Genomic DNA, 17,946 nt, shown 5'->3' with positions numbered 1-17,946 from the left:
TTCTTCAAATACGACAACGTCATCACGTCAGGCGTGATCTCCACCCAATCAGTGTTGAGGAGGCGTGCCCGCGTGTAAGGGGAGTGCCCGTAATGCTAAGGGGACGGATGGCGTGGTTACTCCGGCCCGGAGTTAGACCCTTCTCCAAGCGACGCTTGATTTGTTCTCTCGCGTTTGTCCTTACAGGCTCCGGTAGAAACATGGCATCGTGGCAATGCAGTAGTGGCCCGCGACCATGTTATTTTACATGACTTTTTGAAACACTACGAAAATGAAACAAAGAATATTATACAGCGACTATTAACCTCTATTAAAATACCTCTATTTAAAAACAAAAAATCAAGTAGTCAGATTTAAATGTAAAATCCTACAACCATAATTACTTAGAAGCCAATAATCATAACATGTGGAAGTGACCCTGTCAAATTGTGTAACCCATCCCACTGACTCACAAAGATTGAGAACATACACATATTCAAAGTCTAGAAGAGATAAATGATTATAACTCCAATCACTAAATGGAGAACAATAAATCATTTAAAAAAGGATAACTCAGGTTTGATGGGCAGTCGGCTGGTAGGAATCTGACAGAATCTTATCTCTCGTCATTCCAGTCTAAACTTGTGATGGATCACGTTATCATACTGGTCCACAAACAGCGGAACGCGGCAGTGGTGATAGATGAAGCAGTTCCAAGCGAAAGCAACATCAAGAAACATGTTAAGCTAGGTTTATAGTCGCCGTAGCTAGGTTTATAGTCACTGTAGTGTGTCGGGCACGCACAGACAATGACATCATATCCTGTGTCGCACCGGGCACGTGAGCTACAAAAGGTGACGCGGCGCTATGGCGCCAACTCTTCATTTTTAATGGAAGACTGGAATGTAATGCATAAAGTTGTTGTTTACTACTGTTGCTAAGCAGCGAACGTGTATCCAGCAGCACAAGTTGAATATTTTGGTTGTTGCCCCCTGCTGTTGCGGCAACGAACAACGTACTGAATGTGCTGAGCATAAACGCCTCCGTACATGCTTGTATAATCGCACGCTGAGAAAAGCTAAGAGAGGTAGCGCTAACAAAGAACTGAGGGTTGTAACCCTGAGTGTGGGGAGTGGCTCTTCTGATTCACAACTGACCTGCAGAACAAATGACAAAGTCACAGTATTGGAACTTTTACAAATTTGATCTGATGATTGCCTCACAAAGCAGATGGTTGTTTTTTCCTGAGAGGAACATTAACACAATAAATCCAGCAGTAGGGATGTTTCAGTCAGTGGATATTTCTTAGAAAGAAACAATCATCAAATATGCAGTATTAAATAAAGAGAGCAAAACTGTGTGAGAGAGAACTAAAGGGAGACTGTAGATATATACATAGCGTGAGCTCAGGGCCTTTCACTAATGTAACTCAAATGAGGCCATGCAAGTGAATGATTGACATGTGTGCCTGTCTGTAAAACAGGGTACAATGTCCTCCTATGATGGAAGTCTCAATGAGGGACAGAAAATGAAGAGAGGAAGTAAATATGAGAGAGACTGATATGTAGAGAGATACAGCAAACTAAAGATTAAATGGAGCATAGAAAAGTTCTTGAAGTTTCTTTTATCACTGTGAGGAAATAGGTCAGCTGCCTCCTCCAGCTTCTTTACCAACTGAATTTACTCGCCTCCATCCAGGTCACATCCAAGTTGTGATGTAATGAAGGATGGCAGGACTGATATATGAAGATGAAGGGATGGGGGAAACAATAGAATAAAAGAAATCAGAGCTACACAGAAGCAGACATACCATACACCAAATTCTACAAAAGCAAAGTTTTTGCCTCCTCAGAAAATTAAAAAAGATACCTCTTGCCTTATCTGAAGCAGAAAAATGACCAGAGTTCAAACTAGGGATGAGCTGATAGAATAATATCATGATCAGTGTAGATCAGATACTGGACAAAATAACTAGTGTAATAACTTCATTGTGTGCCCTACACACATTGATTATTACAATTGATTTGTGTTCATGGTAAAAAGGCACCAGCCTCTCTGGAATAATCTAGTCCAGACAAGTATAGTATTGGTTTTGATCAGGACCTGGACCATTCATCTTTCCATTGTTTACTTCTTTATCCTCCAACTGAGGGCCATGGGGGTTGATCAACTACTGTCCATGTTCTTGGACTCAGTACCTGGAGGGAACCCACATCACATGCATACTTCACACAAAAAGGCCAGTCTATAGCCCTGTCTCAATACCTCCCCTAACCCTACATTTTTCCCCTAAGCCTACATTTTGTGGGTTCACATGTAGCTGGGAGCAAGGGGAAATGCGATTTTGACCTTATAATCAACCCTCAAAATGTAGTGAGCTCTGATGCAGGCTTAAAATGAAGTGGAAGATGAAATTACCCATGATGCTTTGCAAATTCAGCGAGCCGGCTGATATTTTTCAACAAAGATGGCGGCCACATCTACAGAGGAACATTTTCGTTGTAATATATTTTCGCAAATAAGCACGTTACAATGTCAAAATGTGGTGGAATATGTTGGTTTGATATACATCCAAAGGACCGTTGAGCTTTGAACACTAATGTCAGAAAATAAGTGACGATTTATGAAAGCAGCTAGCCAACTAGCTAGCGAGCGGCTACCCACGGTGCGCTCCGAGAGAGCACGCCCGCCACGCAGAGCTGCATGACGGGCAAACGCTCTCAAAGCACCCGGCAGACAGCCCCCAGCCAGCTCTGCTACATCTGGGTAGTTTTGTCAGTGTGTGGATGTGTGTACCGGCGTTCACTTGAACACGAATACCAGATTTCAATCACATTCGTGATAAAGCGTTTACGAGGACGGAGAAAAAACGGCGTTGACGGAGAAAAACAAACAGCTGTTCTGCCGGAATTTTTCCTGAATGAAACTAGTAGCACGCTCCACCGGTAGAATTGTCAACATGTGACATAGGTTAGCACGTTCATTACGTTCACCACGCTAATTTGCATGTAGTGATGTCCCAATACCACTTCCCTCAACAAGGGGAATTAACGGTTGAGGGCACTCAAAAACAAGGGGAAATTATAAGGGGGAGGTATTGGGACGGAGCCTAAATACTGGTAAATTATTGATCAGGTTAATTTGGTCTTCTTATGTATAATAGTAATAAGGTTCATCTATACAAACCACTTAAAATTTAATTAAATACCTGACAGTTTTGACCGCTGAAGCTGCAGTCTTCACGTGAAGTGACAATTTCTGTGGTGTTCTACGGCATGTTCTGTGGAAGTCGTCACATCAACTGACACTCTGAAGAAGACTGAAGCTTCAGCAGTGACTTTTTACCATGAACTCAATTGTAATAATCAGTGTAGAGCACTGATATGGCCCCAGGGCCAGATCTGACAACTAGACCAACTTTATCCAGCCTAAACAGTCCTTAAACCTCCACAGATTTGCTTTTCGTTGTCCGCTGTATGCAAGAACTGTGAAAGTCGTTTCAATCACGGCGTAACTTTAAAACTTTTGTTTTCAGTTAAACTTGACTTAACATGATAAATATAAACGCACAAACTTGAAATGGTAAACAAAATGTCATGACATTTGCTCAGATTCTTGATGCATTTGTTTATGGAATGATTTGTTTTGTCCAAAACCGAGTAGTGAGTGATGTGCGGTGAGCTCTAGACCAAGGCAGTCAGTCATAGACCAAGACGTACACACACTAAATTAGTATTTCATACGTTGCAGACAGTGCACCATGCAATCTGAGAATATCAAGATTGTAGTACTGTTCTATAACAGAAACTTAAACTGTGTGTGTGTGCATGCGTGCGTGTGTGTGCGTTGCGTGTTAAAGAGAGGGAGTACACTTGCTTATTTCATTTGAAGATGAAGTCCATGCGCCGTTCCTTCTTCACATAGTTGTCGATGACAGAGTTATAAAAGTCTCCTGACTTCAGTTTACAGAGTTTACAGTTGCTCTGTCCTTTTTCTTATACCACCCCTTTTGAAAAAAACATATAATTTTCTGTCCCTTCCTTTGGAGAAGGTCTGAGGTATTAGAGGGTCTCCCTCTTCATCAAATGCCAGCCTTAAGAAATGTGTTAAGCCTCTCTTGTAGAGCCATCATTACACCTCCCGCTAAATTGCTGGACGTAAAACAGCGAGAGGGAGCGTGACGGTGTGTTGACAATTCACGAAAGCAATGTGAACATAAATGCAGCACAAACATAGTACAGTAACGTCAATAGGCAGCGTAGCATTGTGCTTTTTGACGTACATTTGAACTATACGGGGAACTGAGTGGGCATGCGCAAACAGTCACATTCACACTGATGAGACAGAAAGGCAGAGGAGGTCTGTGCCTTTGCTCTGTAATAGAACACTATGGTGAACGGCTTGTGCAGCCGCTGCCTGACCAGAAAACAGCGGCACCCTACCATGTCTACCCTGACTGCACGTCACTGCCAGTAGTCCAGTGTCACTTGGCCACTCCTATTGACTACAATCTCAGATAGAGTATTTCAACTCACGAGAGTCATGGAGCATGGCAGAGTGGTGGTCAATATGTGTGACCAGTACACAGACACTCCTTATGGTCTGGTCAATAAAAGGGCACACCAAAATGTGGACTTTTGTCACTTTTCAATATACCACAGATGTCACAAATTCAGTGCTGGGTTGAGCGTTACAGCAGAATGACGCCGTATTCATGTCACATATCTGTTGCAGAGATTTGATTATTTAGTGAATCGACCAAAGATGGAGTTTCCTGGAGTCAGAGGTGAGTTAAGTTGAAAAGCTTTATTGGAAGCAACTCAGATCTGAGGAGAACTGAGACAATACCGAACATAAGTATGTTAACATTTGGGCATCCTCTGTCAGTCTGTCTGTGAGTCCCAGAGTTACCCCGGATTTCCACTGGACGCGTTACAGCCACGGAACTTCAGCGGCGCGGAGCCTTGGGAGCCAGCGATATTCACAGAAGATTGCGCGATAATCTTGAACGGACGCGAGTTTGCGAGATCCCGCGATAGACTGTGTGTATAAAGGAAACGACAACAACAACACAGCTTCTTTCATTCTCCTATGTGGAAGAACTGTTGATCTGGTGTCATAAATTATTTTTTATGATTGATTTGATGTTTCTCCACTTCAACAATCAGTCTCTCGTCGTACATTATGACTCTCAGAGACGCTCTGATTAATTGACTGTTGACCTGGCAGCACCGGTCACGACGTCATGTTGATGTGAAGTTGTGATAGGCTGTATGACCTGCGTTTTATTTTGAAAGGGGGTGGAAATGTTTTACTTTGAGTCTGTCGCACTTCCTGTCTGGTGGTGTATAAATGTCTTGGTTGAGAAGGTCCAGAAGGGCTTCTCTGCTCAGCCTGAAATCTCCTGCCTGAAGAATCTTTCCAGCACAAGAGCAAACATGTTAATCCTATAATAGTGAATTCTTGACTGTGAAAAAAATACTTACTACTTTACTTTTAAAGCTAAAGAGCTTAGCTTTTTAGCTCATGACTAAAACTATGGGTGTATGTACATATGTATACACATATGGGTCTGTGTACATATATGTATATATATATATATATATATATACATATATGTACACACACATGAGATTGTTTACTTTCTTTCGAGCTCTACAAGGGAACATATGTGCGATAGAACCACTCTATGGACAACCCCAAAAATCATTATGAATCTAAAGCACCTGGGACTCAAAAAAACATATATTCTGTAATGATCGTTATATCTGATGCAGGACCACATACCACACCCAATGATTCTTCTTCAAAGCTGGACACAGCTGCAGCTCCAATTTGAGAAAATCTGCAGGACAAAGCATTCACATGGCAGTCACTGAAACAAATCTGGAGATTTTATTATGCTATTAACAGGGGGTAATAAAATAATTTATATCTATATATAAAAAAAACAGGTAGTAACATTTCATTAGAAGTATGCTGTAGAGTGCAGCTTATACTACAAAGTTCCTTTTTTAGGGAAAAGTAATTTATGTTGGCTCCTCCAAGGTAAAATTTAGAAGATGAACACTGCATTGTATTTTTTATAGAAAGTGGCTTCACAGAGTCAGGAAAATATAAAGAAAAGGGCAGAAAATTGCAGAATACTTGGGAAAATTAGTTGAGTTGTGACAAGCCTTTGTCACAGGTGGTTTTGGAGAAGTTTTGTGATGGAAACAGGGGATGAGATGCAGAGGGTGGAGGCTTCTGCTCTGAACACCCATATACTGTCGGTTTTCAGGGTAGTGTGGGGGAATGTGAGCAGACCTGAATCTGTGCACTGAAGGTTCCAGGATGGAGCATTGGAGTGGAGAAGATAAGACAGGTACTGTGGGGCCCAGAGAGTATGGATGGATTTGTAGATGAGGAGGGGATTTTGTAAGTGATAGGGAACTCTACTGAAAGCCAATGGTGTGTGGTTTTGATGAGCCGCCAGGGCTTGATTTAAAGTGGATACATTTTGAACATGGCTGCTGATTGGGGCACATAATTTGATCTCTGTACAGGTTGCTGGGGCAACAGAATTTTGACCTTTCTTGAAACAGTGCTCAACATTTAGCAGTTATTCAAACAACATTTGAAATGAGAGAAATATGCATTTTCCCAGAAAATGCAGTTGGGAATGCCGAGTGCCCACACTGTTGACTTTGATCCAGGCCACTCTGCCTTACCACAGCAGTTCATATCTTGTCTTGACCAAGTCCATCGTTTTAACATAAACATACATTGGACAACAACAGTTGGAAAATGCTGACTAAGCATTTCCTAATAATAAACTCTTTTTGAGTTTGCAAGGTAAGGATGTGTTTGTGAGGGTATTCATGTGGGTGTTTGTAGTTTGGGATGCAACCTCGATCACCGCCGGATCGCCATGTTTTCCCCTGATTCCTCTTCCTGACAGCCATCATACATACAACCGCTTGACCCCACATTCACAGCAGAATTTTGCCAATTCAACAGGATACTTGGAGCCACACTTGTAACAGAACTTGCCCTTCATTCCACCATTGTCCTCCTCATTTGCACCATTGGCGTAATTCTGATATACATCGTTGTCCACTCTCTTCTTGTTGAGACCCATTCCAGGGGGATTGTTCCTCACAGAGCCAAAGCCAGAGTGCCCCGATCGCGTCTTTGTTTCCACACCTGATGAAGGACTTGCAGGGCCGGGAGGATTACTATTATCTGAACCTGAAGAGGAGAGCCTCCTGGAGGGGATCCTAGTGGGCTGTCTAGGACCCGATCGCTGGGGTAAACTAGAGGAGGTTGACGGGATGGAAGACATAGCAGGAGCAGTGGGCACCTTCACAGGGGCAGGAGGCCTGTACTGTGTGCGACTGGGGGGCTTCTTGGTGCTTCCTACCTTGCTTTTATTGGGCATACGGAGGGCTTGTTTCTTGCAGAACTCAATGTGTTTTTCAGCTGCAATCTCATTAAACCTCCGCTGACAGTAAGGGCACTGAATGTAATCTGGGTTAATCTGAGCAGGAAGAGGCGGGGGTAAAGGTACCCCCTCCCTCATGGCTTTGCTGCATGCCCTGGCAGCCCGCACAGTTGCGATTAGGTCCTCATGTGTCTTACGCCAGTTGTTAGTCTTCTTGGGTGCTTCTGCTGTCATTGGAGCAGAACAATGTTTAGATTTAGAGAACGCTGCGATGTCTGTGCCCTTAACTCTCTGTTTCCTGGAGTCAAAAACCTGCCTCTTTTTGGATGTTAACTTTTCACAGATTTTGGCATGTGTGTTCAAGGACAGCAGGAAGAACCATCGTTGGCAGGTGTTGCATTGAGCAGTATTTTTCTGTTCATTCATCTTTGTGCTGTCTGTCTCACCCTGCAGCAACTGTCACTAACTGCGATATGTAGCAAGAGGATTTATTATTGCAAACACAGCTTATCTGCCCTTATCATACAGTACTGGATCAAGGGTGTTGAGAATCAAAGGCATGGGCCTTTCATTGGCTTTTAATATACCAGAATTCCAAAGTTCTGGTTCACAGGATGTTACCATCGTGCCCATGGGGGAGGATCACTGACAGTTATTATAACGTAATTATTTCATCAATATATTACAACTTTTTTATATTATAAATAGCCAGCTCTGAGAGACAAAGAGAGCCTGTGCTTCCTTCTTTTGAGTGTGCATGAAGGAAAGCATAAATGAACCAACATCATCTCCATCATTGTAGTCTCTAGGGAAGGACTGCCTCAGAATGTGGGTGCAGGGCAGTTATGGTGGTTATGTTGTTAACAGATTATCATTTTTCTTTTTGTTTCTTCCTTTGTTCTGTTTTTCAGACCCCAGACATTGACCCCATTGTTACTGTTACACATGGATATTTATATTTGAGTATGGTGGAAAGTAAATACTGATACTGACATAATGGCATTCAATAAATAAATATGGAAAACTGAAATACATGGTTGCATAACAGTTGGTTGTTTGTCACCAAGATTCAGAGCTAAACAGCTGTAGGAAAGAAGCTTCCTCTCAACCTGCTGGTTTGGGTGCGGAGAGACCTGTAACGCCCCCTGGAGGGGAGTGGAGGGAAAAGTCTGCGGTTGGGTTCACGGTGCCTTGTCTGCCGCGGAGCCCGCTTAACCTCTGCGTTCGTCATCGGCCTCAGCTTCACGGCGCCTTGTCTCACTCACAGTAGTTTGCTAACCATCATGTCTCTCGAGGAAAAACAAAAAGGCGCTCTCACAGTCGTAGATCATTTTCACATGGTCAGGCAGTGAGCCAAATTACACCCATGACACAAAGGGAAGATTCCAGATTGGCAGATTGAGTTTTGATTTTCTCAAATGTGGAGAAGGATACCCAGGGCTTGCTTTACACATATCGGTATTTCTAGCCACTGGGGAATCATAGGCAGGCTTGGGGAAATATTAATATTATAATGTTTAAAAAAAATCTGAAAGCTGTCATGATTAGTTAGTTCTTACAGTGAGAGTTACAGAGATTGAAGGGTCAATCTTCAGCTTCAGTCATAGCTCCTGATGAGATAAATACAGTGTGGAATACAGTCTTTATTAAGTAATGTTATATACATGGACCATTTATAAACAAGAGGTTTCAGTGACGCTGCTGCAACCCTCTGGAACTCACGCCCTCTGGAACTCACTCCCTCTTGAACTCACGCCCTCTGGAACTCACTCCCTCTGGAACTCACGCCCTCTGGAACTCACTCCCTCTGGAACTCACTCCCTCTGGCTATTCACTAGGCACCGACTATTGCCACCTGAGTTTTTTTGTCAGTGTTTTTCTTCTAATCTGTCTTTTTTTTTCTTGGATTTCATGAAAGTTTCTCATTTTAACTCATAAAGTCTAATTTCAAGAATAAATGACTACATAACCCTTTTTAAAATCGTATCCCTTGCAAAGATCAGGGCTGAATGGGAGAATGAGTTAGAGGAGAAGGACATTTGGAATAGTGCTCTACAAAGTACTTCCAATGCAACACTCAACATAATACAGTTTAACTCTAATTCCTTCTTCAAGATTTGACTTAGTTTTCCAGGATATTGTGCAGACACATATACAGTAGAATCATCTGCATATATTGCCATGGTGGCATGCTTCAAAATCCATGGCAAATCATTTGTAAATATTGAAAATATTCAAAACCCTAGCAACTTAATGAGAGCATTGTTCCAGGGATCCTGTCCTTGCTCTGTGTATGTAAATTGTCCACGCTCAATATAAAAAATACATTTATAAAAATATGTTCACAAGATAATCTATAAAAGGGGAGGAGTCTGGGACAGCGAGCCTCACACTGATTGGACAAGAAAGTGACGAAGTGGACAAAGAAAGCCAGTGGCAACATTTGAATGCAGTAGCTGGTGTTTCACCAGAGGAGGGCAGTAGATACACATGATCTATGTCAAATTTCAATAGTTACACTAAACTGAAGATTTACACTTGGATCAACAAATAACATTAAATACATCATACATATGTCACTTACAAACAAAGGTTCCTATCATAATTTAGGCAAACAGGCAAACATCATACAGACTTTTTCTTTGTGCCCAAAACACAGGATTAAATAGGACATCATGAACTCATCACCACATGCATCTTCTGGACAGACAGTAGACTGCACTTTTGTCTCCAAGCAGCTTCTCTTCCAGTCAGAATACAGTGCACGTCCTCCCTCTTCCCTGTTTGACGGGCAGAGGACAGAGAACGGCTCTGATGGCCTCGTCAAACACCGTCTTCAGGCCTCGTTGAGTCAGAGCCGAGCACTCCAAGTACTTGACTGCACCTGTGCTGGGAGAAGCAGAGGATGTGAGGAGTTGGAGGTGACAGAACATCGCACGTATCAACTTCAATCCATCTGTTTTCTGCACGTATTGCTTTCCATTCTCTCTAATTCAGTGCATGAGATGAGCAGCAATGACTGGTTGACGGTGAGTTACCTGGAGTTATTTTTACAGAATCTGCCCGATACTGGTCAAAATCACTGCACCAGATCTTGGAAAGAGTCGCTCAGCAGATGATCCACATATTTGATTTGGCAGGGATTTTTTTTTACACTGGATGCTCTTCATGAAACAACCCTGCCATTAACTGGGCTTGGGACCAGCACTAGGAGTGCACTGGGTTGGTCCAACCCCTGTGACTGGAATACATTTGAGTGTCGAAAACAATTGGGTACCTTGTCCCGCCCTTGACCTCGCAAGGACATGCCAGGACTATGGAAGAGTATTAGGGTCAAACAGGAAAGAAATATTTGAGATATTCTGAGAGTAAAGTCAGAAATGATGCAGGTCACATAGGGTTTCAGTAACATTATTATAGTTATAGATTATAATAGTGGGATTGATGCAAACAATCCAACTACTGTATTTGTTCTACTTCCACATACTTAGACACAACATAGAAACTTAACTGAAACTTCAAAACATTCAGCTCATTTAGGATAATATTTACTCCATTACTTTTTTGCACATTTCTCCCTATTAAAATGAAAGGGAAAATTCTTCACATACACATTTTCTGCTTCTTAAGAGTTCCACACACTTCAATGTAGAAACTTCATTGGCACCATTCAGAAAACATAAAATGACTCATTCAAATGAACTTTGCACATACTGATCTCTCTGGCTATGGTCAGTCCCTGTGGGTAAGTAATGGCTGAGAGCTTTTTGTCTCTCAGTCGCTCCATGGTGTCCTTGTCGTCCCTTAGATCCAGCTTGGTGCCCACCAGGATGATGGGTGTGTGTGGACAGTGGTGACGAACCTCTGGATACCACTGAGGAGAGGGAGGCAGAGTTCAATGGTAAACAGTCATGTTGTTTCCATGCATAGTTAAGTTTAGCTACTGATTTGGACTAATGTCTGTGTACCCGTTACAACTACTCGTGGGTTATCAATTTATTCGATGAAATGTGTCTGCTTCCACTACACGAGGTAATGATATGCCCCCTTTCAGCTTGTTATGCGTTTTCCAGTTGAGCTATTACTAACATTAACTTCAACATAATTAATTCCAAAGCTGGTTTCCTGTTAACAGACTGTTAAGACAGTTGAGACTGTCTCCCCGCAACAAGACTTTAACCATCATAATGACTTTGATACAGGGCAAATGGATCATTTCCTCTCAAAAAATCATTAAAATTATTCCTGAAGAGGTTGGCTAATATTTTCAATGGATCCTTGTTCAGGGTGATGCTGATTATTATTATAGAACATTTCAAGTCATTTCAAGATATTTTTTTAATTTTTAATTTTTAAATAAAATCCCCTCACTGTCAAAGTGCATCAGTAAAAAGATGGTGAGGTCTTGGCAAGTTATCTTGAAAACCCTTCCATCCATTAGTCAGACTTGTGAGCAGCTGACAAAATGAAGCTGCAAGAGTGAATGCAGGGGACAATGCAAATGCTATTATTATATATGCTTCAGCCTGAAGTATACACAGTTGTTTCTGCAAAAGTGAGGACTAAAAGAAGAACCAATTGACGCTGTACATCAACAGTAAGTCATTTCCCGACTCAAACAACACAGTTAAGTTAAGTTAAGTTTGTAAATTTCCCCACTGCAGGACTAATAAAGGACTATGTTATCTTAATTACCCTAAATATCGGCAAAGTGTAATTCCCATTGAATCATCATAATATTCAGTCATTTTGATTTTCTAAATGCAGAATTTTGGGTGAATTCCAATTCCTTGCTTAACCCTCAATCTTAACCCTCAATCTCAAAAATGCGCGCTCCCTCTAGTGCAAGTGCTTTCCCGATTAAAAATTAAGTTGAGAGGCGAGTTTAAGGCCTGTATCTGGCCTGTACCCAGAATGCATTGCGTGTTTTCACATAAGAAAGATGGCGTCGAAAGCAGCGAAGCGAGTGCGATACAAATTAAGTATTTTCTTTGTTAATAGAGATATAAAAATGATGAAAACCATTGTATTATCTTAGTTTAGACCCATATTATGGATTACTGACGTCATTGTTGCGTAACATTTATTTTTATTTTACGATATTTTGTCAATAGTCGGCCGGTGCGCACACGCAATTGTTTGCTATGGTTTACCCTTCAATAAGCCGTGGTGTGTGGTAACTGTCAGCTGAATATGTCCGTGGTTGTGGTATTTGTATGAGTATCATCTTATAACTAACTGACAACCTAATAACTTGACTGAAATAAAATAATAAATAAATAATCGTGACATAAATGTGTTCTTCTTCTTTTTTGGAGTTGACAGACTGGACGCAGCTTTCACGTTATTCTGCCTCCCGCAGTCTGAAGACGTATCTGCATTTAAGGGTGTGTCCCATTTCTAAGTGACAAAATAACCCTCAACACTTGGTTTTGAGGGCCAGTTAAGATTAAGGGTTGAGCTTGAGGGTTAACATAGGAATTGGAATTGGCCCTTGGATTTCTCACACTCGTTAACATATATTTTGATTTACAGACCATCAAAATAGGGTTATTCAATCAAAATGTAGTTCAAACACCGCAAAAAACCACTTCGAATGACAGCCATTTTGTATTTTCAATTGGATAGTGTACTTTTCTAAGACAGTAGGTTCTGAAGCACTTGCCAAAGATGGTACTTGTGTCACCAAGTGAAAGATTGTTTCAGCAATCTGCCCCACTATGAAGCTTTAAATTTGGGTAAAAATCAACTATAGTTCTGCTTTAACCACCTTCCACCTCTTGCCACTTCAAGCTGACTTTCCTTCACACAGACTCTGATACTGAGGTTCCCTTTACTCATCTGTCTGGACCCTAGACCCTTACCCCACCTAACTGGATTCCTTTCACCTGGTTCAGAACCTTACAGAACCTTACCCTGTGAACATCTGCTGACAACACCCCCCAGTCTCTCTCTCATACAAACACTATTTTTAATTATTAATTATTGACTAAATCAAACATCAGTACCTTGGCTCGGATGTTCTCGAAGGAGGCGGGGCTCACCAACGAGAAACATATCAGGAAGACATCCTGCAGAGAGAGAGAGTGAGGACGGATAGTTAAATGTATTACCTCTGTAAACAGTGACACTACACCAGGGACCTCATGCAGACCAACTAAAACTATTCCAGAAACATGATTCAATTACACTTTTTATTTACAAATACTGTATATGATCAGTGTGTGAAGTGCAGAAAATGATGAAAATCCTCACTAAATAAAAGATACCAGACAATGTTAGTGATGTTTACAGAACCTATTTATTTAAAATAAATAAAAACTGCACTTATGTTACACATTTTGCATAGTTAGATACCACATGTTCGCAGATGTCTTGCTTTACTTGCATGTTGTCTGTACAAGCAATGTCACCGAGTGACACCAGATCTATACTGAGAAACACAGAGAGAGAGGTGTGGAGCTGACTGTGAACATGTGTGTGTGTATTACCGTCTGAGGGTAGGACAGTGGGCGGAGCCTGTCATAGTCCTCCTGGCCGGCTGTATCCCAGAGGCCCAGGTTGACCGGTTTACTATCCACCATCACATTAGCAGAGTAGTTGTCAAAGCTGAGAGGAACGCAAGACCAACACAAGTACAGTGGTGACTATCACACAGTTTGACACAGTTGCGCGCGGTGGTGCAGTGTGAGCTGTGGCTGTACTCACACAGTGGGGATGTATTCTCCAGGGAAGGCATTGGTGGTGTAGCTGATGAGCAGACATGTCTTACCCACTGCACTGGAAACAGACAAGAGAATTAGAATGGATGGAAATGTGGTATTGATGAGTTTGGTGTAGAAGAACTTGACTGTCCCACACAGAGCCCTGACCTCAAACACATCGAGCACCTTTAGGATAAACTGGAACAGAGATTATGAGCCAGATCTTCTGCTCCAACATCAGTGTCTGACCACATCAGTGCTCTACACAAATTCACATAGAAACACTTTATAATCTTGAGGAATATCTTACAAGAAGCAGCTGCAAAACTCCCTTTAACTCCATAGTGAAGTCCAGTACTTACAATCCCTGTTGGTTAATTGGTCAGGCGTCTGAATACTTTTGTCCATATAGTGCAAGGCTTTTTAACTTAAGGACCAGAACCGGCCCTTCAAGCAATTTGGACCGGCTCGTGGCCCATTAGCCCATAAATAATGATTTTTTTTTTTTATTATATATTATTATTATTATTATTATTATTATTATTATTATTATTATTATTATTATTATTATTATTATTATTATTATTAAAACGCCAATAAATCCATAGCTTTGTCTATTTCTGGCGTCCCTTTTTGGCAAATACGAGTACAGCTGTAATTGTAGGCAGCCTACGTATGAACCAGAATATTTTGCACTATGAGCCAACTGCAGCCGTACCTGTGTCTTGTTGGTACTGTTACTTTTATTCCTGCAAAAATAGCCTTTAGTGGCCATTGCACTTTAATGTTGTTGATATTGTTACCTCTAATTTTGTAAGAGCCAATTGTGACTGTTATACCCAAATGTACTGTAACTGTAACCTTTTTGCACTGTACGCAAATTGTATTGTACCTGAATGTTGGGGGTTTTGTTACTTACCTTTTTTGCACAAAACTAGCAGCTATTTCAATAAATAAGTGCTAAATCATTTATAACATTTTGTATCTATTTGTATCCGTTTACTGTACATGCAACACAAAATAGTAGTTCAGGGGTTGACCGACCCACTGGCTGGACAGCCTTCTGAAAAGCTGGCTCTCCGGAAAATTTTAGTTGAATAGCCTTGGTTTAGTGTATCTTGATTATCACCAAGGGGCAATTAGGTTTGCAGCCAGTATTCATACATAAACACCAAATATATAATATTTAAACATAACATAACACAATATACATTTTCAATTTATATAACTAAAATGATTTGTCAGCAAATGATCATGGTTTGTATGTGTTTTCTTATTTAAAATAATAATAAAAATGACACATTTTGTTGACTGTTTGTCCAATAATTGTGTTGTTCATCATGTTCCACACACACATATGGGGAAAGGAAGGAGTTAAAAACAGGAAAAAGAAGAGTGTCCTCTGCTGATAACACCAGACTCTGTGTTTATCTCTGAGGAAGTTTGGAGGAATCACAAAGGAAACTGATGAGGCTACGAATATCATGGGGGTGACGTTTCAAAGACAGTGATGGACGTTTGACACTGCTTGTGTTTGGGTTGTACATAATATAGTTGTTCTCACTCCATGTGAAATGTATATGAAGTACATTTAAAATACTGTAAAAAGTCACAGTGTAAAGCTTTCATTTATCATTATGGTGTTAAAAGACGACTTCCACTGATCTGTGACTGCAGTGGTTCTTAAAGGACCCATATATTCGGTCATGGACACAGATGGACCTTTAGATAATTGGATGTGGTGACAACAAGAGAATGTTAAGTCTTGTGAACATCTGCAATATTTTCATTAATATACATTAAATATACATTAATATACAATGACAAACCACTGCACTGTGAATTTCCTTTTTTTGTACCACTCTCTTTATGATATGTTTGTTTCCTCTTTGGATGAGTGCTCTTTTCCCTATTTTTTCTTATCTTTTTTTTGTGTAATTTCTATTTTTTTGTTGTTTGTTTTTTGAAAGTGCTACACCATTAATGAAATGATGAAACAAAAAATACAACTAAATAAAAACATACAGGGTGGAATTACAAGCTCAAACACACACACACAGTCATGGTTTTATATTCAAAGCAGTCCTTTACTGTAGTAAATTTTCCTGAGCTTTATATAAACATCCATATTATTGAATAATATTTATTTTATTATGTTAATAATATTCTTAACATTACTTGATATTGCATTCCTTATTTTATTTGAAAAGTGCTATATAATAAAATAAAATGTTTTATTATCAGAATCTGAATATTTTATTAATGCCAAAAAACAGTTTAAGTGAACTGAAACAGAACTGGTTACTGGTTAAACTCACAAATGAGGTTCTGCCTCATTAGGACCAGGCTTTGGTCCCCATGAGGACTGCTGGTCCTGACAATTCAAGTACACACGCACGCGCACACACACACAATGATATAAGCCCCACCCCCTGCTGTCACTCACCCGTCGCCCACCACCACACATTTGATGGCCTGCATTTACACACTTCCAGTCACTGAGGTGCTCTGTTGTGTCTCCTCTTCTCGCTGTGTGACATGTGCTGCTGCTGCTGCTCGGGCTGATCGACAGACACACAAAGTGTTCCGGAAATGAACAAACCATTTAAAGGGCCAGTCCATTGTAGTTAGTGGAGACATGGTGGACACTGGCAAAATGCAAGTCATTTGAAGGACAAAACTGTTTCAGTTCAGCAATATCCCAGGGATGTCTGGTGTAAATCACTCTCTTGAGGTCATACCATAGCATTTCAATCAGGTTGAGGTCAGGACTCTCTAGGCCACTAGAAGGTGTCCAGGCCCTGATTAGTCTTAGTTTAATAAGACTGTGTTTGTCTACTGTTGTGACTTAGATGAAGATCAGTCTATATGTCTTCTCCTGTGGAATATCCCACCTCTAACATGAAGAGAATGTGTAACTCTTTTAAAACCCAACTAAACATCTTGAATGAATGAATGAATGAATGAATGCACGTCTTTGGGGAGAACAGATGGAAATAGCCTTTGGCTATAATCTGGTGTGTTTACATTCATGCTATGTTGTTTTTTTTTGTTTTTTTTTAAATATATTCCAACACTATTTTGTTCTTGATTCCCTTCTGGGGTCACATGACTGCAGGAGAAGGAGAGTGAAGAAAAACGGGGTAGGAGCGACCCTGACGTCAGAAATGCAAAGGTATCTTGGGCTCATCATTGTACAAGCAGTACAAGTCGAGAAGTGATATTAACAGTGTGTGAGGTTGCTAACAAAATCAGTAATTAAAAAACTATATGAACTCACTCAACAAAAATATAAACGCACAAAGAAAAACTTGTAGTTATTGTTATGTGACAAAACAGAGTAACTATCCAAACATAACAGTAAAACTTTATCAATAAAGTGGCTTTAATTTGCGAGCATTAGGATCAATTTCAAAACAGAAGTCCTGGAGTAATGGCAGGAAGAACACAATGAGGGTCGATGATTCAAATTCACAAACGTGTGTCCACCATTAGCCTCACACAGATCGGTACACCGGCGACGCATGGACATCACCAGGTTGTCGATCATGGCCTGGAATGATGCACATTCAGTTGTGTTGCCACAGCTGTAACGCTCAACCCAGCACACAGCATGCCAATGGCACGCTCCCTCATGATTTGTGACATTGTGGCATATTGACAAGTGACAAAAGTCCACATTTTGCTGTGCCCTTTTATTGTTCAGACCATAAGGAGTGTCTGTGTACTGGTCACACAAATTGACCACCACTCTGCCATGCTCCATGACTCACGTGAGTTGAAATACTCAATCTGAGATTGTAGTCAATAGCAGTGGCCAATTCTATTTTTGTTCACCAT

General features: G+C 40.8%; 2 protein-coding genes across 2 annotated transcripts; both read right to left on the bottom strand.

Annotated features, from left to right (window-relative positions):
* Nucleotides 1-6,922: 6,922 nt before the first annotated feature.
* On the bottom strand, nt 6,923-7,636 carry LOC310932580 (zinc finger C2HC domain-containing protein 1A-like; the record flags this gene model as incomplete). The annotated part of the gene is made up of 1 exon (XM_083895906.1): nt 6,923-7,636. One exon carries the CDS (start codon nt 7,634-7,636, stop codon nt 6,923-6,925), a length of 714 nt encoding a protein of 237 aa, XP_083752032.1.
* Nucleotides 7,637-10,152: 2,516 nt separating this feature from the next.
* LOC310932809 (ras-related C3 botulinum toxin substrate 3-like) lies at nt 10,153-16,638 on the bottom strand (the record flags this gene model as incomplete). Its single annotated transcript, XM_083896173.1, has 6 exons — nt 16,553-16,638; nt 14,111-14,182; nt 13,894-14,011; nt 13,411-13,473; nt 11,117-11,276; nt 10,153-10,286 (listed from the first exon to the last, which is right to left on the bottom strand). Exons 1-6 carry the CDS (start codon nt 16,585-16,587, stop codon nt 10,153-10,155), a joined length of 582 nt encoding a protein of 193 aa, XP_083752299.1. The 5' UTR covers nt 16,588-16,638.
* Between the last annotated feature and the right edge of the window lie 1,308 nt (nt 16,639-17,946).

This window comes from Microchirus variegatus, assembly GCF_963457635.1.
Source record: "Microchirus variegatus genome assembly, chromosome: 10".
NCBI lineage: Eukaryota > Metazoa > Chordata > Actinopteri > Pleuronectiformes > Soleidae > Microchirus > Microchirus variegatus.
Note: the sequence above shows the minus strand (reverse complement) of the source record. Positions and strands in the feature narration are given on the sequence as shown.